Raw genomic sequence first — 24,443 nt, 5'->3', positions numbered from 1 at the left:
AGTATATGTAGGCCATGTATCTGATTTTGTCTGGCCAAAAAGAGTATGACATGTCCAGACAGCATCAGATACATGGGCTACACATACTAAGACATAGGGCTGTTTCGCTCGCTCGGATGCTTTCTCTGGTGAGATTGAGGAGTCTTGCTGTCAGTCAATATATTCACAGACGACCTATGAGATCTCAGAATTTCTGGGGGGGCCACTGGGGTGGCCAATCAGATTTCAGTGGAGGGGCGTGGCCAGCCTGGGCCACCCCCTGGACACGCCACTAGAGGTGGGGAATCTACTAGGGAACTGTAAACACAGGGACAGGTACAGGAGGAGGGGTAGGCAGGTACAGGGAAATAAGAGATGAAACTTACTCTGTTTGTATGCCTGGTATACTGAGACAAGCCAAACAATAGTAAAGAAAAACAGAGATGATTTCCTTTATTAATTTGTTTGGTTTAGTGTTGCCACAGGTCAGGGTTGACAATTCTAGGCGGGAGAGCACCTAAAATTGCTGGATCCATAGCAATTAAGCTCCATGCACAAGGTGGCACATGCATTGATTGTATGTCTTTTGCAATTACTTACATTGATTGGGTCCAGGACTTTGACTGCTGCCTGACTCCCATCCTTCCTGTTGTTCACTCTGTAGACTTTTCCATAGGTTCCTTTACCGATGGTCTCCGCAATGTCCCAGTCACCCGATGGATCCGCTAGGCTCTCCAGACCGATCATACTGGCCTTGTAAGGGTATAGTCCATACAGCGATCTCCTACATTGAATAATAAGAGATCCAAGAGAAATGCTTCATTCATGTACACACATTGGAACTAAATATGCATCCCTGACAACACTTTATCCTCTCTAGGGGAAGCTTTGCTAATCAAGGAATGATGGCAGGCAACGTGTCACCATAGCTTTAAGCTTAGCTTCAAAACATCACACATATGGCTTTAACCACACTGATGTGCATGTAACGCTCCACCAAAACACACTTTCTCATTAGCGATATATCAGCAGCAAAGAGCCTAACAGCTTGCTATGTTATACAGTAGATTACTTCACCACTGACTGTGCTCAATGACACATCTATTTGGCCATGGGAGGCGCTTAACAGATTTAAAACTGATGAAGAGAAAGCAAAATACAAACCATACGATGATACTTACATCGGGACTGTTATTTTCTGCTGACTCATTAAGCCTTGGGCAGTGCACACAAACGACTAAGGTGTTTCATAGTAAAACAAGACCCATACAGATGACGCTCGCTTATCCCCGGGAGGACATGTAACAAGCAGCATGGCACTGGGACGCCGGATTAGCACGCACCACAGGGATCCAGTCTACGTCCAAGAACACGCCACTAAGAACACTTCAATCTCTTCAGAATCAATTGGATTGGCCTGAGATTCATTTGACTGGTGCTTTTGTCTACCGCATTACCAACCCCGTCCCCCAGGCTCCACACATAATCAAACTGAAAGAGTTTTCTAAAACAATTCCTATTTTTTTTTTCATCGTATCATTTTCAATCTGACTTTGGTGTCTTTATCCGATGACAGGTCAAGAACAAATCATGCTAAGTAACTGCATAATGAGGGGCAGTTTCCCCGGACACAGATTAAGCCTAATCCTGGACTAAAAAGCATCTTCAATGGAGATTCTTAATCTTAATCTGTGTCCGGGAAACCACCCCACAGCTTCATAAATGAAGGATAAATCCCTATTATCAAAGCCGAGGGGTTAGGCCTGTAATAAATCATACTGGGGTGTATACAGTGGGGGGCATAACCAACATGACAGATATAATGGGTTAATGGTGCAAAGCAAGAGGTGTCAAAACACACACCTGAGTGAGCAGTTGTACGATCTGACCGATCAGGAAAACGTATTTACATATGTATGTATTCCGTATTCCCTGAATGATTGATATTCTCAGTGAGAGGAGTTCAGTTCTCCCATCCCTTCAGTTTGTCACATAAGTGCAATGTATCACAGAGGTTGACTGACCCCGAGGGAGACGGGGGAGCATTTATTTTGAGTTGCGGTTCACGTGAAAAAAAATAAACGATATTTGGACCACCAGTGCTCTCTGTCACTGCACCAGCGTGGATAGATTTATGAATTGGCATAGGAGCAGGGTGAGTGATGGCTTGACACTAGATGGATATAACTGTAATTTGAGGAGGTGTATAAACATGCAGAGCAAAGTGGTGACTGAAGTCCTTCAATTTATCCATCCTCAAAGAAACCAAAACATAGCGTGGACAAGCGGGAGACAATAGCCTTCTTAGAAAGTGTAACATTAGGCAAGACCGCCTAATCATTTTCCCCACTGTCCGACTTCAGTAAAAAAACAACGCCATCATCACCGATCATCCAGAAATTAATCTACCTGCTCAGTCCCGTTCAAATACAGTAAATCACACATGCCTTGTGCATCAACAAGGTCAAAAAGCTATTTTTGAGCCATTGATTACTCTAAATGAATGGAAACATTTTTGTTTCTAAGCATCTTTGAGTCTCAGTGCATTGAATACATTGTGGTTCCCTTGTTGCCCAGGCATCTATGCCAGGCTTTTGTAACAACAGTAGGCTCATATTGCTAGAGAGCAGCTGTGTGACCAAAGTGGCTGGCAGCATCAGACACCCAGTCTAGTATATCAACTTTCTCCTGGTGCTTCAAAACTAAGCCCAAGCCTCGGATCTGCATAAGTAACCTTTTGCCAGTCCAGCTGGTATTGTTCTCATGAAAATACTCAATTGGTGGCTGAAATATATATTTTAGAAAATAATTTGTTAAAAGGAAAACAGTATGAATTTAGATAAGATTTTAGATATAAACTTCAGATCACTAAAGACACACATAACACTATGAATGAAATTAAATACAACGCTACACATAACCCTTTACACCTCTCTAACGTCTCCTTTTGAATGTCAAACATCACACTGACAATAAGCACTGGTAGCAAAACAAGACAGCTGAGATAAACACAAAAGAGACCATGTCAATATAACATCATCCATCCTTAATCAAAAATCCCACATCTCCTTTCAACTCAAACATGACATAACATACGTACAGTACGGTATACCACTCTGAATCTCAAACTGAGCTCTCAAAAATATTTTCTGAAAAAAAAAGCTTCAATAGCCCATGCATACCTTGTTTGTGACAGTTAATTCCCTATCACGTTCTGCTAAAAGTGTGTCTCTGTGTGTCTACCCTAGCAACATGTCCCTGACCAAATCATGCTAATCAGCAGCGATCAATAATTCATCCAGTAGTAATCAGCAATGTGATCTAGTTTTAAATATTCAGGTGCCAGATGTATCCAGTCATAAACGAGGTAGATATGAAGCCTCTCAGGTTGCACACAGGTAACCAGGAAGTTCTGGATAGTTACGAGGTCACGTGACCCACACGTGTCTCCAATCAGTAAATTAACTCTCACTCACTGACATACTCTTGATAAAATACTTGACTTTGGATTCAGACAACGCTTGATCTTCATTGAAATTCTAAATGGCTATAATACTATATTTAATGTGCAGTTGTGTAAAGTCTTGGTAGTACTTTAATTGCATAGGCTACATTGCAGTGTGTTGCAATGCATTGTACTCATTCGTTGAATGGTTAGCAGCAAAAACAAGACTTATTTCACATGAGCAACAAACACCAGCAGTCATGTTGCTATGAGTACAAAGCCCAGGGGGACACAGAGATAAAAGACGATCACACAGACTGAACGCAAAAGATAACCGCTGCCTCGCTTCCACAACAGCTTCCATTTCATACAGATAACTGTCAGTATACCATGAATAGATCAGATTTGAAATTGAACTGACGTTGTTGAATCTACCCCATGCAAACAATTCACACATTAGCACCAAACGTGACCTGTTTTCATATAAACCCAAATTCGAGAGATTGATATATTCCCTACCCCTGAGACTATTGTGTATTAACAGCAAAATACTGTATATCTTATCACCACAGCAACGAGAGAGAAAATGTTCCTACAACCGCTCTCCCAAACGGATGTGAGATAAACCAATGTCTGGGAGACAAGGAAAGAGCGCTCTCGCAGAACAGGACACCAGAACTGCCTGATGGCAAGGCTCTGGTTACTCATTGTCTACGACACTGTGTCAACAACATGTGGGGGAAAAAAAAGACACGTCGTAAAGAATGCAATGCTCTTAACGCATGCAAACAATGCAGTTGGATACCCCAGCCAGCATAATCATGTATATAAAACATTATAAATGTATTACATATTTATGTCCACTCAGCATCATCGAAGGATAAAGCCAAAAGCATTTGCCAGGAGTTTACAACAACGCACTCAATATTGGAGCCAGTAGATGTGACAATACAACATGCAATGTATTTCCCTTTAGCTCGGCAATGTGTTTCATCATATACTGTACATACACCGTATAGGTATATTTAGCATGGTTCACCAAATCACTTTGATTCTTCATAGGCACCTATAAGTTTTACATGGTCTGTTGCGAAAATACTCAGTTCTTCCCAACTTGAATCCCTGTTAAGGGGATATGAAGGGGCTTTACAGTACTGTAAACCTCCATCAATGTGTCAAACTTGAATCGTCATGTCCTTGCAATAACCCTGTCTGACCAGTGACCACAGTCATGGAGAGATTACAGTGGTGGAGATGAAATGTGTTGCATCCCTCTAATCAAAACTCATTGTTTACAGGTGGGCACTTCTGTGCTGCCATAGGTACACCAGGTACTGATGTAACACTAATATCATACTACAGGATACCTGTATAGCCTGATCCATGAACATCCTGAACGCTGCACTCTTGTTTCATGTGGCGAAACAAGAATTGAATCTGGTGAGACTTCAGGATGGTTGTACAGTAGGAGGCTAAGGCTAACTGTATGATATGTAGTGGTGAAAGCCAAAGTGTGAAGAACTGAGTATCTGATCTGGTCTCTCACCATATCCTGCCGTGTAGGTGGAAAAACTCTTTTGCCTTGAGGTGATTTTCCTCAGTGTTTCCATGTATCCTGAGCATTGAGTAAAAACGACACACCCTATCGTCAATACTGTACATGTATGCCATGTGTGCTGTATTTTATCATTTAGGTTGATATGCGACATGAGTTTGTAAAAGGCAGTAGCCAAGCCTAACAAAAATAGCTTCTTAGCAAACAGCAATTTCTCAAGCAAAAATTGTGCTAGGACTGCCTGGGAGTGGTCTGAGTGGGGAGAGGAAAACCAAAAAGTTGCTGTTATTGGCAGAGAGGTTTGGAACTCTCTTTCTTATTGGTCTATTGACTAATTTACCGCCTGGTGATGTCAGGCAGGCCAAAACTCCATCCCACCTAAACAGGCTGAAATTTCAGGCGCACTTTTCGAACAGCTCTTACACTAAAAGGGCATTATCATTTTCACAGTATTATTCCAACTTCATAGTGTGGAAATATACACCGAGTGTACAAAACATTAGTAACACCTTCCTAATATTGAGTTACACCACCTTTTTCTCTCCGAACAGCCTCAATTCATCGGAGCAAGGTGTCAAACGCTTTCCACAGGAATGCTGGCCCATGTTGACACCAATGCTTCCCACAGTTGTGTCAAGTTGGTTGGATGCCCTTTGGGTGGTGGACCATTGTTGATACACGTGGGAAACGGTTGAGCGTGAAAAACACAGCAGCGTCGCAGTTCTTGACACAAACCGGTGCACCTGGCACCTACTACCATACCCCGTTCAAAGGCACGTCAATCTTTTGTCTTGCCCATTCATCCTCTGAATGGCACACATACACAATCCATGTTTCAAGGCTTAAAAATCCTTCTTTAACCTGTCTCCTCCCCTTCATCTACGCTGGTTGAAGTGGATTTAAAAGGTTACATCTATAAGGGATCATAGCTTTCAACTGGATTCACGTGGTGAGTCTATGTCATGCAAAGAGCAGGTGTTCCTAATGTATTGTACACTCAGTTTATATAACACATAAGAAAATCACGTTTTTGACTGCAATGGGCCTTTAAAGCTATGTAATCTTCATGTCAGCCAACTTATTCTTTGCTAGGTACTGTAGTCATATGTTTGTTTTTGGTACTGCTGCTTAAAGAAGAAAAAAAGAGTATTTACATTTCATTTCAAAATATTGAAGTCATGTATTTTGAATATATTTATTAAAGCCTTACCCTGTCTTTGCTGCGTCAGTATTTCCATTTGTGAACTCGAACCCTGGAAATGTTTTAAATGATAGAAAATACTCTGAAACAAACCAGAACTTATAAAACATCTTGACAGGCACAAAAAACAACACATTTTCCTTTCAATTTGATAATTTGCGACACATGACATGGCCAGTTCAAACACAGGCATCCCCATCTCAGGAATGCGGAGATAACGAACGACATTCCGACGTTTGTAACTACACTATGACAAACGTTTTAAGCATAATGTAGACAAGCGTCATCCAATTAATACACTTTCTCTGTACCTTACCTTCCATAGCGACATATCCGAACTGATTTTCTCGGTTTTCTCACTAACCACAGTCACCCGTCAAGGGTTTAATTATTAACAGGAACTTGATAAGCAATTGAGAGGAAATAATATACCCTAACCAACTTGCTCTGCAAGCTACTGCTCCACATTCTGTATATGTCTTACTTAGGCTTATGTAATATAGCACATAGAAAATGTTTTACAAATTCTTTTTTTTATTTTTATAAATAAGATCTTACCAAAGCACGGAACGAACAAGTTCCTCAAATGTAGGGATGCCTGTGGCGGGTATTTCAGTGCTCGTGTGATCAGAGCGTGCGAGAAAAGCTCCATTTTAGAAAAAGGCCTTGGTTTTTAGCTAACTATTTAACAAATGTTGAAACTCTTAGGATTCCCTGCTGGCATCATCTGCATGTCCGACAAATTCCACTAATTAGAGATGATGCCATGACATAGAGGCTTTGTACAGTACTGGTCATTACGTTGAGAGAGGCCTTTTGTCTTCGAAACTTCAACCCAGTTTTCATCCAGTGAACAATATAATCTGTTGCTGTCATTCTTAGTTCCTATTTGGCATGTAATGCCCTCATTGGCTTGCAATGATGCATTGTGAATTGGACTCTGCCTAGTTGTTTTCTTCTCATTTAAAACGTGAGTTTCTCTCTCTAATTCTCACAGATGGCTGTGGTTTTATATCCATCCAAATTGCACAACAGCCTTTATTTCTAACTACAAAGACATGTTTTCCACAGGTCACGTAGACTGAAAGTATAGGCTAAGTTACATTTTTGTTATCATTTAACTAGGCAAGTCAGTTAAGAACAAATTCTTATTTATTTCAAATTGTACATTAAATCATATTATTCAGTCAAAGCAACCAATGAGTAAATGATCCATAGTGCCCCCAGTCCCAGAACAATGACCTGGTCTATGTGCACATTTCTGCAACAGTGCCCAGAGACTAAATTCACTGTGGCAAGAAGTAGATCCATCTGAATCAATGATGTGATGTTTTATTTCGATTACAGTATGTTTTTTGAATTCTTGCGACGTAGTAGGCGTATGTGATCATTTACATGGAAACATTGTAAGCACTAACAATACATTTCACAAAAATGAAATACAAATTTGAGTTTTCACCATATGACCAGAGCATAACTGACCATGTGTCTGAGGTTGGGAGAAAGAATATCCAAAAAGTTACAATATTGCCTCTTGGCACTAACATGTACATCCTGCTCTTACAGTCAACCATGCATTCGAGCTGTGAGAAGAAACTGAACTGTCCAAATGGAAAAGAATGATATTCAGCCCCAAATTGTGGCTGAATATTTGTGTATTATTCTTTTCCATTTTGGACAGTTTAGTTTCTTCTCCCAGCTCGACTGCATGGTTGACTAAGAGCAGGATGCATATGTTAGTGCTGAGGCAATATTGTAACTTTTTTGGGCAACCCGAACAAATTCACATAGAAATGGTAGTTCTAGATCGGTCACTCCTTGAAAGCAAGTCTAAGAAGCAGTAGATCTGTGCTATGTGCACCATTTTCTATGCTTACCGTTCTTAACGATTCTTCTTTGCTTACTTTAGGTTGTGTGCACCAGCTTCAAACAGCTGAAAATACTATAATTTTGGTTATGGGAAAATATATTTCAGCGCTGTTGCGATGGTACAATGATTCTCTACACTGTACTTGCTTGTTTTGTCACAAACTGCAAAAATTCTAATAGTTTTCCTAATTTCAAACAGTAAATTGAGTGATTTTTGCATAGTCCATCTTTAAGGGTTACCATGGAGCTAACCTCAATTTCAACTTGAGGTCCTGAGAAATCATAGTTAATGGCCTGAGTAGACAAAGGAAGCACAAGGGGCTTTGCTGCAGGCCAATTATGTTAATCATCTGAATGGAACGACAACACAAACCCACCAGAGAATATGAAATATATAGAGAGAGAATCTAAATGACATCAGCATGGAGAATGAAGAAAAACGAGTCAGTGTGTTTATATTTTATTAATATATGTTACATTTTGCAATAAATGTCCAAGTCACACTTTCTGATCCAACTCAGAAAGCCTGAATCAGCACCTACAGTAATGTACTGTATTCTTTCTGATTTTCATTCATACAGGAGAACAAAGAACTTTCCATTAGAACGTACACCCATCACTCATTGGATATTTTGTTGCAGTCATGTAGGCTACAAAGTAGGGACTGGCAAAAAAAGAGGGAAGGGAATCTCAGTAGACAGATCAGCAGCATGCGTGGATGGAAATAAATATTTCCTAAAAGATTCCTCATTCGAGCACGATGTGGACCAGCAATTCACAAAATACTTTCACCAGAATAAAATCACCCAAGGATTTGAATGTGCTGTTTTTCACTAAAAGTTATCTTGCACGCACAAGTGGATAAGTAGGCCATCTACTCGTCCAGATGGTGACAATGTAATTGAAACTAAGCATTTAAGACCCAAAACTCAAAAAGTGTGACTAAAGTGTGACTGAAAAAACAATGTCATGCATACATTGTGTATTATGGTTGAAGTCTGATGTCTAACATTGGAATGCATCCATGACCCAAGATAACAATTTAAACTTGGAGAAATTTAGGCATAGGGAAATAGTCTTCCTTATAAATATACTGTAATTCTAACTTTTGGCAATCGAAAAGCATACAAATAAACTGTTATTTGAAAGTATAGAAAATGATATAATTGGACCACAAGTGTGGATTACATGAATAACAAATTTGTTAAGGTTAACGCTATTACACTTCGCAAAACCACCTACAATTACATCTATTATCATCTTCAACAATTTCCCAATGACTTGTCTTTACCTATGGTTATTTAAAAGATGGGATCTTGCATTATGAGCCCATATACATTTACCATTACATTTACTATAACTTTACAGAGAAACTAAAAGGAAATGTGAAAATCAGGCCAAAAAATATGAAACTGTACTCTAAAACTGCAAAATTATTTCACCAGCAAAGGATGAAATGATTCCCATTCCCTTAAAGAAAGCCATACCAGTACAATAACTTTGAAATAAAAATATTTCAATGTAACTATAGCAAAATCCCATTGCACATGAGATTCTGAGCAATGGAGATCTTGGGAAAAGCATGCCAATTACATTGGACAGATATACTCCACAACAGTCTTTTCTGTGTACTCTACTGTGGCCAGACTGGTGAGTGGGCATTGAGTTTCCTCAGAGACCCGGGCCGGAGGCGTAGTGAAAGGCAGGACTGCAAAGACCAATAGAGATGACTGTCTCCCTCAACCTTGCAGCGAGCTGGAATCAACAACCTGTTGCCAGCCATCTACCATAAACAAAACCTTAATTTCTTAGAAAAAGAAAACAAAAATAATCTTTACAAAGGTAAAATTACCTATTTGAACAATGAGCAGCAACATTTATTAAAAATAGTAAAAACGTTGTATTTTAAACTGCAGCAAAAAAAATTATACCTGAGGATGAATAAAAATTAAAAACAATTGCCTTTGCTTAACTGCAATAAACTCTTTGTTGATGAGTGGACTTGTGTCGCCTACCAGAATGTCCCAACACACACACTGAGCACACAATTTGCAATAACATTGGTATACTTATCAAGAGCTTTAAACTCATGCCAGCAGTACAAAGTCCAAAAATGAGGGATATGCATCAACTCGTACATGGTGACAAAGATGATAATCAATAACCTTACCAGGGGCAAATCTGTCATTCTATATACTCCAAATATCGAGTAGTTCGAACTCAAACTGTAAGCCAATCAGAGTGTACAAATATTCACCAGAATCAGAGTATTTTTTCGTGAAAAAAAACTGTCTGCCTTCAAAACCTCTTCCAAACTAATGTGTTACTGGGAAAAGTTGTGCTTTCAGGTTTCTCCCTGTTGAAATCCACACAGTAAATCACTTAAATAAACACACACACACACACACACACACACACACACACACACACACACACACACACACACACACAGTTAGTCTTTAGGCATGATTGTACACCAAACTCCACATAATCCAAGGCTGTGGCAGTGACACACTCACTGCATATTTGTTTATATCACATGATAAGATTCCTATATGTTTAACAGAGGCAGACACATAAGCCAAAGAGATTCTTTCCCATCAGGGTGTGGGTTCAAGTAACCTTATAGTCCGTTGTAGTGAGGTCCCCAGCGCTTGTTAATGTGATCGAAGGTGTGCGAAACCCACTGTTGCTGCAGCACTCTATACCTCTCCACACATAGAAACAGGGGCTTGCCACGACTGCAAAAAGATTGAAATGATTTATTTACATTTTTACAATTATCGGCACAGTCCCCACCACATCAACCGTTCAAGTGAGAACCTGACAAGATCACTGTGTGAGATATGAAACAGAAGAAGTGTTCAGCGACGTGTCTACGGAGTGTATTCGTACCGTAGATCGCGGTCCTCCTCTCCATGGGCATCCAGGTAAACGGAGCCCCACAGGCAGAAGCGATGCCCTCGGATAATGATGATGACAGAGGCGTTGATCAATAGGAAGATGCCCGTTGCTGCGCCACAGTGTTGAGAGTGCTAAAGACAGACATAAACAATCTCTTCACCTAATCACATAGTCATCTGCACACACAGCAGCACCACCCAAGCAAGCAAGCAATAATATCCATCGATGACCTAAAAATTAAGCACATCGGGCCACCCAATGAATAAGACATCTTTTTAAACACGGTATGAAGATCATGGTGTTTTTTCAGATATAGTCTAATATGGCCGTCGAAAAAGCAGGGCCACTCACCAAAACACATTCACAGATCCCCTGCTGCTTGCAGCACAGCCCTTTGAGGCAGACGAAGGCGCCACAGACGAGGCAGAGTGCTGGGTCCTTTGGCACCTTTTTGCAGGCAGTGCAGGCCTTCTTGTGGTAGTACTGGAAGATGATGTTGTAGTGGTCAGGTAAGTGGAGGAGGTGGGGGGACGCCCACTGTGGATCCTGGACAAGCAAGGTCTGGATGAAGAAAAAAATGAAATAAATAAAAACATGTTTGTCACAACATTCCAATTTTGAACTGTAACTTTGTGACCTAGGCAATCCATTGTAACAGCTTGGATGGCATAGGAGCTGGTGCTCACTACTGTGCCTTGTCCATGGTAGGCCTACCCTTCAGCTGCCTCGTCACTTAAGAACAAAACCAATCCAATCCCGCAAGAGCCGACTCTCAAGTCCCTTTCATTTAGCCATGTGCTCTTCTGTTCTCTCTAACCTGTCAATAGAGTCTTAATCAGCGGACTCATCAGGTCGCCTTGGCAACATTTAGAAATTGAAAATATGACAGAGCCCTTTCATCCTGCTCCTTTAAGCATCACCCCCAAGAAACACTTAGGCTACTGTACATTCATTTCAGTTGGGGCATTGTGTCTCCCCACTTGTTACTAAAAGGGATTTAAGAATATAGGAAATGAAAGTAAGTTTTAAGCCTTCTACTGAATAACTTGTCAAGAGGTCCTATATGCCACATTTTTCAGTATTGACTTCAACACCAGGGTGTAATGTTGTGGGTTGAAAGGTATGTGGAAACAATCCAGAACGGCAGTGTGAAGCGATGTGAGGTTTCATCTTGTGATGTAAGGCAGCAAAGGTCAGTGCTGAGTGACAAAGGCAGGGTGGGAAAAACATTACTCTCGCAAGGGCTATATTCAGCACTGAATATACAGTAGAGGGGCTATACGCAGCAATGGCTAAAATAAAGGGCCTGAAATGCCATGGCTCACACGTGGTGTCAATAGTCTTTTCTTATAAACTCAATAGTGAAAAACAAAATGACACCACCATTGGTGCTTTGGAGACGTTATAATGGAGCACCAAGATTGGTGGCGTTAAGTGCTCAGCCTCAAACCTACTATTGATTTCTTTGCCTGAGTGTCAGAGAGCCCCGTGACCTCAGAGCACCATTGAGTCATCAGGTCGAAAGCGTTGACCGTCCAGTCAAGACACGAGGCACTGTAGATGGGGTTGGATGGTTGAAGGGCCGGGGCCAGGAGCCCTAGACAGCCGGCGAGGCCTGAGAACTCCTCTACCTCCTGAAATAGAAGAAATGGGCAGTATGAGTTAAAGCAGTGGGGTTGGAGCTGCTACGGTGCAGGCAGGTAGACAGACAAAGATGTGGAACAGTAACAGTAACCGTACCGGGCAACCTGACAGTTTGTCCCCATAGAGGTGGTGCTGCAGGAGACAGGAGAGGCGGAGGTAGGGCAGGCAGAACTGCTGGAGGCTGTACTCTATGGAGTGTGGGGACCACACACTGGAGCTCAGCTGGGGAAGGAAGCACAGGAGTAATGCCTCATCAATAACCTTTCGACAGCTGGCTGATAATGGGGTGATATACATCTCCTTCAGAGAGCACAGATATCAAAGCATTGTTGTTCTGGGTAATGGCCAATTTATCATGTAAGAGAAAAGAGGAGAAAACCAGGTGGGGGATTACCAAGAGAGATGGAGCTAGCCAAGCACAGAGTTCGGCAGCTTTGTTTTGAAACCCCAAATGCTATTATGGCTTACCATAGACGGCACTTCAGTGTTCACATCATACACAGTCTTCACCTTGGACAGTTCACCGATGACATGGCTGAGAAGAGCGTCATAGGACCTCTCGGCATTGACAGCATTCTGTGTGAGAAAAGTCAAAAAGTAGTAGAGGTGACAAGAGTACACAGTACTATAGAATGACACTACTTTGAAACAATTCAGCTTATGCCACTGGAATTGTTTAATATGATATTCAAGCAGTCAATTGTCAAGTATTTGAGATGTGCTGCAGTGTGCATATTTCCCCCTCAAACATGTGCAGCACTGTATAATATCTTATGCAGAATAAGCCGAGGACACATTTTCATGCAATAAAATATTTCACAGTTGATAAGCGCCAAGACATTACTGAATGTGTGTTCTGATAAAAATTAAACTGGTTTGACTAATATTCTATACGGAGTAAAGCTGCTGGCATTTATCAAGTTGACGGTGGGAGAATATAAACCAGCAGCCAGTCTTATCTAGCCTGGCGTTCTCAGTCCTAGATTTATAGCTGGAGGAATTTGGAGTCAGGATTTCCTTCCTCTGGGCTCGGGATCTCGGTTGAGACTTTGGCGTCTTTTTATCAACTGCAATTTAAATACAACGACATCCCTCCAAATATGGCTCGTGTTAACAATGAGGATTTCCGAGCGGTCTGAAATGACAGCTCGTGAGCGAGTAAGTGCTGCATTGTTCGTGACGGAGTGGGGGGGGGATTTTCAGCCCTGCCCCAATAGATAGAAAACACTAAAGGGTGGGCATTTTGCTGTTTGCCCATTTACATTCCAACCAGCCACTTGCTAATACAGATTTAATAGACTGAAGATGAAAAGCCAATTAATGTCAGCTCTCTCCGGTAATCTCTCTCTCCTTGATAATGATGATCGATACATCTACAGCTCAAACGGCTTAAATTAACTCGGCCAGGGCTTAATCTTTATTTGCATTCACACTCATTTGCTACGGCTGTAAACAGTTCCTGGGAATAACAGGTAGAAAGTATAGAGACACCGCATGCACTGGCTTCTCAATCGAGGGAACTTTCCTAAGGTTTCTTGGTAGAGTACAAGGCGGCAATACGGTGAGGAGAGTGGGTGATATGTCCATTACCTTCTTGAGAGCGCCAGACGTGCTCCAGGCCTGCCTCTCCTCGGGGCTGAACTTGGCTGAGAGAGATGCCAGAGCCTGGGTGTACTGCAGGTTGTACAGCATCCTCACCAGACAGATGAAGTGTTCTGCAGGGACAGAGAGAGGAGACACACCCATGTATAGTGTCGGGATACTCGCGCTACATAGTCTTGGTCAGACTTTCATTGTTTTGGATTCATAATTAAAGTTGTTGCCATTCTCATTCGAAGAACCACTCACGGATGAAAATCTGCATATCATAAAAACAGGAATATGATGGCAACAAAGTTAATCGTTTTGGAAGAATAGGCAAATTACCGCCGTTCATTTGCATTTTTCTTTTACAATGATTATGGCCATGGATGGAGCATCCTAGCAATCAGCAAAAACAGGAAATCACAACAGCCAAGATGTGTTCTCCACAGACAAATTACTAAGTGGAACAATACATTAATATAGGCATACAGTACATTATCTCTTCCCAATGACTACTTCGAACACCTTGTTAAATAGAAAGCCGTTTCATCTGTGTTCAACAGTAAAAAAAAAAAATGACTTAAAAGGAGGCCTAGAATGATCTGTAAGAGCTGGACAATCAGGTTGCCTTCAAAGGAGATGAAACCTTTTTATTGGGCTAGAAGACAAGTCAATAGGTTGGGTTGGGTCTCCAGAGGAACGCTCCTGTGTTTATAAAGGCTCATCAAATAGACTTGTAATTAGCAGGGGGCACTGGGCCCGCCAGGTGGGAGCTGCGATTTGGAGCAGGTCTTGGATTTGAACCGACAGAAAAACAATTCCCCCTCCTTAGGAAAGTGGTGGTGGTGACAGGTCCTCTGGGCTGGCCATTGTGTTGCTTGTCAGCACATAAAAAACACACAACCTTTACTGCCATGAAGGACATATAGGCTGTTAGGAACCCCCCACCGGCCCACCTCTCCCTCCTATCCACTCTAAAATGAGACAAAAACCCAGACATGTCCTGACCTCCATCTCCATGCCACGGATATAATACCCATCTCGCATAGTGATGTGTTAAAAATCAATTATCCATGTCACAAGGAGGGCCGTAATGATGCTTATTTGGCTTAATCAATGTGGAATTGAAGAAGACACAAAGTCCATCTAAAAGTGCGTAAGACATTGAGTGCCGTTTTCCCCGGCAGACTGAAGGGCAATGTAAGGAGGTGCTAATCAGTCAATAGGGAGAAGAGGTCTAACAGCTGTAAAATGGCTTTCTCTGGAGAAAAACAAAAACAAAACCTGTCACAGCTATATCAACTCACCAATAACCAATACCATCTCAGGCTCTTTTTCACTCACCATGTACAATTGTATTGTACTGTATATTGTTTACCAGAGTTGAGTATAACCTATATTTCAGAATACTCTACATTTTTCCTCCGTTTTGATGCTAGGATAGATATTTAGGCCTCATACCGCCTCAGTGTCCATGGATTCAGGCAGTTCAGCACAGCACAGCTTTGTATGGCATGGCACCCATTAAGTAGGCCTATGATTGCTGCAATTTGGGCTCCAATGTAGTGGCCCTCCCCTCGGGCACGGGGCTGAGCCTGGAGGAGATCAAACAGGAAGCACTCAGCTGGAGATGAAGGGCATGTGAAGGGTGCACAGCCTCTATAAACAGGGCGATGTCACTCTGCTCCTTACAGCCAAAAATAGAGGGAACGGAAGAACAGATAAGAACCCTCCCTACATTCAGTCATGATTAGGACTGATAACGGTCTGTCATTCTGACCCAGCCAATGAGAAACCTCCCTCTGTAGCCTCGTTAACTCCCCTTCCACTCCTGTCCCTCTTGTCTGATTTAAAAATATATATAATAATTATGGATAGTTAGGAGAGTGACAGCACCTTTGCGTAGTGGCTGTGGCATGGTCAACACAAAGATGATGAGCAGGGATGGGCAGTCTCTGAACAGCATGGGGACCTCTGGCCTCTCGTCATCCAGGCAGCTGTAGAGAACAACACACCTGACGTAACGCTTTAAGACATATTGAAAAACATACAGTACATTCGTATTCGTATTCAGATAAGAGTTAAGTATTCATTGAAACAAGAAATACCAGGTAGGTACACAGAGTGCATAAGGAAAGTATTCAGACCCCTTGACTTTCCACATTTTGTTACGTTACAGCCTTATTCTAAAATAGATTAAAAGAAAGAAAATCCTCAATCTACACACTATACCCCATAATGACAAAGTGAAAACAGGTTTAGAAATGTTTGCAAATTTATTTAAAAAATAAGAACAGAAATACCTTATTTACATAAGTATTCAGACTCTTTACTATGGGACTCGAAATTGAGCTCAGACGCATCCTGTTTCCATTCATAATCCTTGAGATGTTTCTACAACTTGGGAGTCCACCTGTGGTAAATTCAATTGATTGGACATGATTTGGAACGGTACACACCTGTCTATGTAAGGTCCCACAGTTGACAGTGTATGTCAGAGCAAAAACCAAGCGATGAGGTCGAAGGCTTTGTCCGTACAGTGCCGAGACAGGATTGTGTCAAGGCACAGATCTGGGGAAGGGTACCAAAAAATGTCTGCAGCATTGAAGGTCCCCAAGAACACAGTGGCTTCCATCATTCTTAAATGGATGAAGTTTGGAACCACCAGACTCTTCCTAGAGCTGGCCACCTGGACAACCTGGCAAGGGAGGTGACCAAGAAGGGCCTTGGCAAGGGAAGTGACCAAGAACCCGATGGTAACTCTGACAGAACTGCAGAGTTCCTCTGATGGGAGAACCATCTCTGCAGCACTCCACAAATCAGGTCTTTATAGTAGTGGCCAGATGGAAGTCACTCCTCAGTAAAAGACAAATGTAAGCCCGCTTGGAGTTTGCCAAACGGCACCTAAAGACTCTGACCATGAGAAACAAGATTCTTTGGTCTGATGAAACCAAGATTGAACTCTTTGGCTTGAATGCCAAGCGTCACGTATTGAGGAAACCTGGCACCATCACTATGGTGAATAATGGTGGTGGCAGAATTGGCAGGGACTGGGAGACTAGTCGGGATCAAGGGAAAGATAAACGGAGCAAAGTACTGAGAGATCCTTGATGAAAACCTGCTCCATAGCACTCAGAACCTCAGACTGGGGTGAAGGTTCACCTTCCAACGGACAATGACCCTAAGCACACAGCCAAGACAACGCAGGAGTGGCTTCGGGACAAGTCTCTGAATGTCCTTGAGCAGCCCAGCCAGAGCCTGGACTTGAACATCTCTGGAGAGACCTGAAAATAGCTGTGAAGCAAAGCTTCCCATCCAACCTGACAGAGCTTGAGAGGATCTGCAGAGAAGAATGGGAGAAACTCCCCAAATACATGTGTGCCAAGCTTGTAGGGTCATAACTAAGAAGACTCGAGGCTGTAATTGCTGCCAAAGGTGCATCAAAAAAGTAAAGGGTCTGAATACTTATTTTTTTATATACATTTTCAAACAATTCTAAAAACCTGCTTTTGCTTTGTCTTTATGGAGTATTGTGTGTAGATCGATGAGGGGGGGAAAATTATTTTCCATTTTAGAATACGGCTGTAACCTAACAAAATGTGGAAAAAGTCAAGGGGTCTGAAAACGTCTTATTTTTCCCGTGAGTGGAAACGGGACGGGATGAATGAGGGGGAATGAACCTTCCCGTTTAAATTTGAATACAATTGTGGGCGAATCCTTTGAACAGTTATTATTAAAATGTCCATTCAAAACGTTGTGCTGTGTTGCTCTTTCTGAACGCACCTCAAACCTTGGCTCAAAGACATCTCCAACCAATGGGAATACACCTCAGTCTGTCCCTCAGGTAGGAAGCTAGAAACAGCGATGCTGAGTGACTGAACAGAAATAGCTTCTAATCAAAAGATAAGAGCTATTTTAGTAACTGCATGTAGGCTCCGATATGTGCAAGACCCTATGCCTCGAGCTTATTAGTGTGCTTCGTTCAGGAAGACCACTCCCTGTATCTGGTACTTTTCTAATCCATCCTACTAAAGTAAATCAGAATTATTGTTTACTATATTGAACACCTTTAACTTGTTCATCTTGAATTCTCCATAAGCCTATAACAATTTAAAACTTCTTGATCTACCATAATAATGTTTAAATATTTGAGTGATTTGCGTCAGCTTCCTTTTACTGCTTCTATTCTCCCCACCACCTGTCAAAGAACTGTATTATAAACTGTACGTGAAAAATAAATCAAAACAGCAGCAACATGTAAAAGAGAAAAGAGGGGGAAAAGACAAACAAAAAAAAGGAGGACATGGACAAGACCGGATGGGACTAACAAATAAAGAGCAGAGACATCAGATCAGTTTGCCAGTTTCAACAGAAAATATTTTTTAGCAATCGTTGTTTAAGTGGACCCCTAGCTGGGTTTACCCATTCAATTCTGTCAATTTCCACCCTGATTATTCCCAATAACTACTGGTAGCTGCATGTTAGAAAGAATGTGCATGCTAAAATACATTGACCTGCAAAATAAATTGGGACAGTGACATTTTTTGCAGTTTTTTGGGCTCTGTACTCCAGCACTTTGGATTTGAAATGATAAATGACTATGGAGGTTAACGTGCAGACTGTCATCTTTAATAACACTTCTACATTAATGTGGATGTTGCCATGACTACGGATAATCCTGAATAATGATGAGTGAGAAATTAAGAATCACAAATATCATAAAACCCCCCCCCGTAGTTGTAATGGTGAGAAGATAGCGTGTCTCTACAAATTTGTAGAGTCACAAGCTTGAGGTAGTCATTTCATGCTATGAATATGGGACCAAATAGTTCACTTTTTACTAATTTAATACACAAGTGAATTTTTCCCTCAAATGGGGGGACTATATACAAAAAGTGCTGTAACTTCTAAACGGTTCACCCGATATAGATGGAAATACCCTCAAATTAAAGCTGCCAGTCTGCACTTTAACTTCAGTCATTGTATAATTTCAAAGAGTACAGAGCCAAAACAAAAAAGCATCACTGTCCCAATACTTTGAGCCCACTGTATGAGCCCATTGCCTTTATCTTCCCAGGGCCAAGAACAAAGTCCTCCCTTGAATATAGTGTATACGCTGGACGGCTAATAATAATAATAATAATAATAATAATAATAATAATAATAATAACAATAATAATAATAATAATAATAATAATAATAGGCTGGAATGGAGCAAATGGAATGGCATCAAACACACAGAAACCATGTATTTAATACTGATTCCGCTCCAGCCTTCACCACGAGCCCATCCTCCCCAATTAAGATGCCACCAACCTCCTGTGGCTGACCTTAATATGCTGTGCACTTAAAAAACTTGCAATGACGTCACACTTCCAATTGCCCTCGAGGAGTCCCCCACTTTAATGCAGTGGGAGAAAGCAAAGCATGTTTCCTTATATCCCGTGACCCACTTCCATAATGCAACCCGAGCCACATATTGTTGATTGCCACCTCCATTTAAAATGGCTGCTTTTCATCTGGCTGCCCATAGAGAGCCTCCCATCTCCACTCAAGACCTCCGGGGACATCGAATGAAGGGAGGTGCACTTACACAATAATACATTCCATTTTGAAGGCACTCGCCGGTTAATTCTAGTGTGCAATAGAAGAAAACCTTTATAACGCAGCAATCTGCTTTTCATTCCATCAAATTCAAAAAAAAAGAAAAAAAAAAGACTTGCCTACAGTGAACAGCCCACACAATGAAATGTATGTTGCACATTTCAGTCAAATCCAAATGACTAATAAAAATCACATGAGCAATGTAGTCTTTTGAAAATGAGACTTATTTAAATTTAAGGCGTCCACATAAATGGACATAAGAGCGGTTATGAAAAACAGATTGTGTTATAAGTCAGACTAGGCTGCACGGGCATCGACGTTCTCTGTCCTATTTAAATAGAGCAACACGACTGGGAGGGTGTCAATGTCATAGTTGCCTTCCGAATCTCTAAGGGATTTTGAACAAAATTGCTCCTCCGAGACTCCTGCCTGGCTCGGAGAATTTAAATAGTAACAGGTGTAAAAGCTGTCTTCCACTGCTAACAGGGAGGGAGAGAGGTCGTTAGGTCACCTAATAGCGTTAAGTGTTATACGACTGGGATGCTAATAGCGCTCAAGACTGAACCTGGGAAGCCAAACTGTTCCAAGACAGAGCACGTCTCTGATAAAACAAAAACAAGCTCTGTAGCGAGAGCATGAATAAAAAGGAGAGATTATGCTTTGTTACATTTCTCTGTTTCTCTAAACCTGTGAAAGATGAGGCTGGGCGGCGGAGGGCTGAGATGTGTGGCGCGGTTGTTTCTCGGTGCAGCGATCGTGACAGGGTCGTTTCGCTCTCTAACGAGCACCCGGTAATTTGCCAGATGCAGCAATTATTGGTATCTATGGCAACCACGCATGGTGCCTTCTCGGTTTTTGGCTCCTCTTTGTCTAGAGGAAAAGCTGCAAGGGCCTGGGGGGGATGGTGATGTTTAGCGTGAGGGGAGAGTGGCACTGTGATTACTGGAAGGGTGTGTGTGTGTTGCGTATGTGTTGAACGGGCTGTTAGGGTAAACTGGACGTAGGAGAGGGGTGTAGGGATGTCAGGTGGATCTGCACGGCTCGGGGGGGGGGGGGGGGGGGGGGGGGGGGGTTCAGTGTGTGTAGTGAAACTGTAGGGCGAGGAGAGGTAAGAGTGGAGTACCGAACGTCTGTGTAGTGTAGCTTTAAGATGGCCGTCACTCACTCGTCTCTTCTCTGAGCCACCTGGGTCAACCTGGTCCAGGGATTGTACGCAGAATCAATGCTATACAGACGCATGTGCATGGCAAGCACATGGAAAAGCTGATCTGAAAGACAGAAAAAAATATATATAAAAAAACAATGTCCTCCTTTAATATTAACACCAAAAAAACAAATTACATCTACTTCTCCTTAATGGCCCACTAAGGTAGTGCTCATTAGAACCATAGCTAAACGTCCATTTGAAATCGGAAAAATCACATTTAAAACTTACACCTGTAAAGCATATAATAACAAACCATACATTCCTAACATAGAGACCTGGGATCATGTTGACTACTTTCTCTCACGAAGAACAACCAAGTGGTCTGAAATACTAATACAGTTCTTCACATCCAACAGTTGACAGAGCTATAATGCAGCAAAACATTGAATTCCATTGCTGCAATGTGGACCTTCAGGTGAGTTGGCTCACACGGCTGTCAAAAACTAGAGCAACACTGCCCTCTACAGCTGACACATGGTGGCAGCAGTCTACGACCCAGAGGTCGAAGGAGGTGAGTGACTCTGCTTCAGTCCCTCCGTCTGTCAGACGGGGTTAGAGTCCCTCCACTAGAGGACGAAGACATGTGAAGAGTGACACAGTGGTAGGAAGGATCGCCAGCCAATGCCCTTCAAGCTGGCAGGGAACCAGGCTTCAATTGCTGCTCGCATGGCTAACACCTCTTCCATCAGTCAGCCCCTGCCTTGTGTGTGCCTGCTCCTCCTCTGCCAGTCTGCTGCGCTGTTATGTGCTCTGTACCCCCCCCCCCCCCATAAGCCACACGGTCTGTCAGCACCAATAGAGAGGTCTTCAGTTTGCCTTCAGATATTGATCTGGCTCTGCTTTCTATTAAAGCTCATGCTATTCGCCATGATCTTTACCCCCACACTTGTCATCCCTCCGATATAGATTTGTAATGGCTGTGTGACTTATGTTGGGATTAGATTACTTTTACACCCACCCCCCCTGCGGACAAACACTTCAAATGAGAAATTCTCTTGGACACATCTCATCGTGATAGGCCGACACCTACCATAACAGTATTGTACTGGACGTTGGAGGCCATCTTCACTGTAAAGACCACATCAATAGACTGGCCAAATTCAAAAATGGCAGCTATACCAGAGACGAGCCATTTGAAGGTGGACTCTCCACAGTTGATTTAACACGAGAGACTGGCGGCGCCACTCTCCAGCCCATGACATCCTCAACAGCTAAACGATATAAGTGCCTTGTGGGATATGGGCTTAGCAACCCCCTTGGGTTGTAGTAGTCAGCGCGCATGTCCCCTGTTCCCCCTCCATATCCCATTCCCTACGAAGAGGCAACACTAATGTACTGCAACTGAGTAAATGTGGCCGCCGGCATGGCTACACAAGTTAATATAGCTCAGAAAACGGCAGTCCTCTAGTGTGAAATCTCTTTTGCCCCACTCAAGGATGACAGGCGTCTCACTAGAGCAGAGCGAATTTATCGCCACTAAACAGACTAATTAAACCGAGCAGGGAAATGGACTGCTCTCATCCCCAGGCTCAGCTCTGATAGAACATAATGTTTTACACATAAAAAAAAAAAAAGGTCAAGTTCAAATGACAGACAAAGTAGAATAAAGGAGAGACACCTTTGGGCATCTTGAGTCGACCATCCAAAAATCAGGACCTCGCATCTTCGTCTGCACCTCTGAGCATAAGTGTGTGTCATCCTCCAAATCAACCACCAATGTCGGAGGCTGTCTTCGGCATTGTCGTCACAGCGGGCAGAGTCGCCGCTCAAGACGGCAACATCACTCGGTCTTCATTTCCAGTCCACCCCAGAGTGGACCACCCTTGCCACACAATCAACTAAAAAACAGCAATTGACACGTTTGTCTGCTTCATTTACCCTGACGGCAGAAAGCGTCAGCAACAGCCTTACTTGAGATAGCATCTCTCCTTCCCTACCACGGCTAAATCGACAATCTTTACCAATGGTCCAACGGTTACATGGGCGAGCGGCTTCAATCTCACCTCAGAGACTTTATTACACAAGGGCCGTTGGGACAAGGCTTCCCACCACCTCCGATTCCCTCATGTCCCCATAATCAGCCTAAATTCCAACGGACCTTATCGTAAAAGAACAAAGACTAAAATGCTTCATACTAATCTCTTTGAATCTAAAGAAATATTTCAAACTGTTGATTTACGAAACGTGGGTCAATGGCTTTACACAAGGTCAACTTCGGATGTACACAATAGATTAGTGGTCAAGTAGAGGGCAACACACTTCCTATAGCACCGATTAGACGGAAGGAGGCTTCATGCATGTTCATCTAGTGAGAAGCAAGGCGAGGGGAGTGGTGTATTGTACTCACTGAGACAGGAGCGCTTGGCTGCAGCGCTGGCTCCTCCAGAACACAGGTTCCCTCCACGGTGCACCAGCTCCAGCTCCAGGTTTGTCCTGAGGAAACAACCATTACCAAGCACACACACACGGTCAACTGCTAGGGCTTAGTGGGACAAGCGGAAGATTTTTGGGGCATTTTCGCAGCCATTTTTAGCTCAGGCAGTCTGACAGGAGTTTTTCTCCCCCCCATTCAGAAACAGGACAGAACAGTGGACTATTAACATTCCTTCATGTCATCTACCTGCTATTGCAGTAGCGACCTAAGATGGGAGGGCTCGTAGCGACCTAAGACGGGAGGGCTCGTAGCGACCGAAGACGGGAGGGCTCGTAGCGACCTAAGACGGGAGGGCTCGTAGCGACCTAAGACGGGAGGGCTCGTAGCGACCTAAGACGGGAGGGCTCGTAGCGACCTAAGACGGGAGGGCTCGTAGCGACCTAAGACGGGAGGGCTCGTAGCGACCTAAGACGGGAGGGCTCGTAGCGACCTAAGACGGGAGGGCTCGTAGCGACCTAAGACGGGAGGGCTCGTAGCGACCTAAGACGGGAGGGCTCGTAGCGACCTAAGACGGGAGGGCTCGTAGCGACCTAAGACGGGAGGGCTCGTAGCGACCTAAGACGGGAGGGCTCGTAGCGACCTAAGACGGGAGGGCTCGTAGCGACCTAAGACGGGAGGGCTCGTAGCGACCTAAGACGGGAGGGCTCGTAGCGACCTAAGACGGGAGGGCTCGTAGCGACCTAAGACGGGAGGGCTGAACTAGTGAAATTATCACCAATATCTGGTGAGGTTACTGACTACTGGCTTTCCCTCTATTCACCCATTTTATAAGGTACATCAGATATAGAAGATGTAGCAGACATTGGCTGTTGTGTTTGTACCAGCCATTTCATATAAATAACAAAGAGTTTATATAGCTAGTCCATTGGCATAAAAGCTGTTCCATCCAGTTTCCCTTGTATAATCTCGGCTGTGAATTTCCCATGCATATCCAAACCCATTTCATTTAATATTTCAATTTCTGCAACCAAATAAAAGAAAAAAAAGTCAAACCATTAGAGAATAAATTGATATTAA

General features: G+C 42.7%; 2 protein-coding genes across 6 annotated transcripts in view; both read right to left on the bottom strand.

Moving 5' to 3' along the window:
• myo3b (myosin IIIB) overlaps positions 1-6,555 on the bottom strand; it is a 97,742-nt gene extending 91,187 nt beyond the window's left edge. For both annotated transcript variants that reach the window (XM_029711107.1, XM_029711108.1), the window contains exons 1-3: positions 6,497-6,555; positions 6,190-6,232; positions 580-763 (exon numbers count right to left, since the gene is read on the bottom strand). In XM_029711107.1, the coding sequence (XP_029566967.1) occupies positions 580-763; positions 6,190-6,232; positions 6,497-6,503 (234 nt within the window). In that variant the 5' untranslated portion in view covers positions 6,504-6,555. The remainder of the gene's footprint in view (positions 1-579; positions 764-6,189; positions 6,233-6,496) is intronic.
• Positions 6,556-8,493: 1,938 nt separating this feature from the next.
• The window catches only part of ubr3 (ubiquitin protein ligase E3 component n-recognin 3), a 49,875-nt gene continuing 33,925 nt past the window's right edge, over positions 8,494-24,443 (bottom strand). For all 4 annotated transcript variants that reach the window (XM_029711103.1, XM_029711104.1, XM_029711105.1 and 1 more), the window contains 10 exons: positions 23,340-23,425; positions 20,951-21,053; positions 16,078-16,178; positions 14,188-14,312; positions 13,066-13,173; positions 12,694-12,819; positions 12,408-12,587; positions 11,305-11,514; positions 10,945-11,084; positions 8,494-10,790 (listed from right to left, as the gene is read on the bottom strand). In XM_029711103.1, the coding sequence (XP_029566963.1) occupies positions 10,673-10,790; positions 10,945-11,084; positions 11,305-11,514; positions 12,408-12,587; positions 12,694-12,819; positions 13,066-13,173; positions 14,188-14,312; positions 16,078-16,178; positions 20,951-21,053; positions 23,340-23,425 (1,297 nt within the window). In that variant the 3' untranslated portion in view covers positions 8,494-10,672. The remainder of the gene's footprint in view (positions 10,791-10,944; positions 11,085-11,304; positions 11,515-12,407; positions 12,588-12,693; positions 12,820-13,065; positions 13,174-14,187; positions 14,313-16,077; positions 16,179-20,950; positions 21,054-23,339; positions 23,426-24,443) is intronic.

This window comes from Salmo trutta, chromosome 24 (genome assembly GCF_901001165.1).
Source record: "Salmo trutta chromosome 24, fSalTru1.1, whole genome shotgun sequence".
NCBI lineage: Eukaryota > Metazoa > Chordata > Actinopteri > Salmoniformes > Salmonidae > Salmo > Salmo trutta.
The sequence above is the reverse complement of the archived record's forward strand: the minus strand, read 5'-3'. Positions and strand labels throughout refer to the sequence as shown.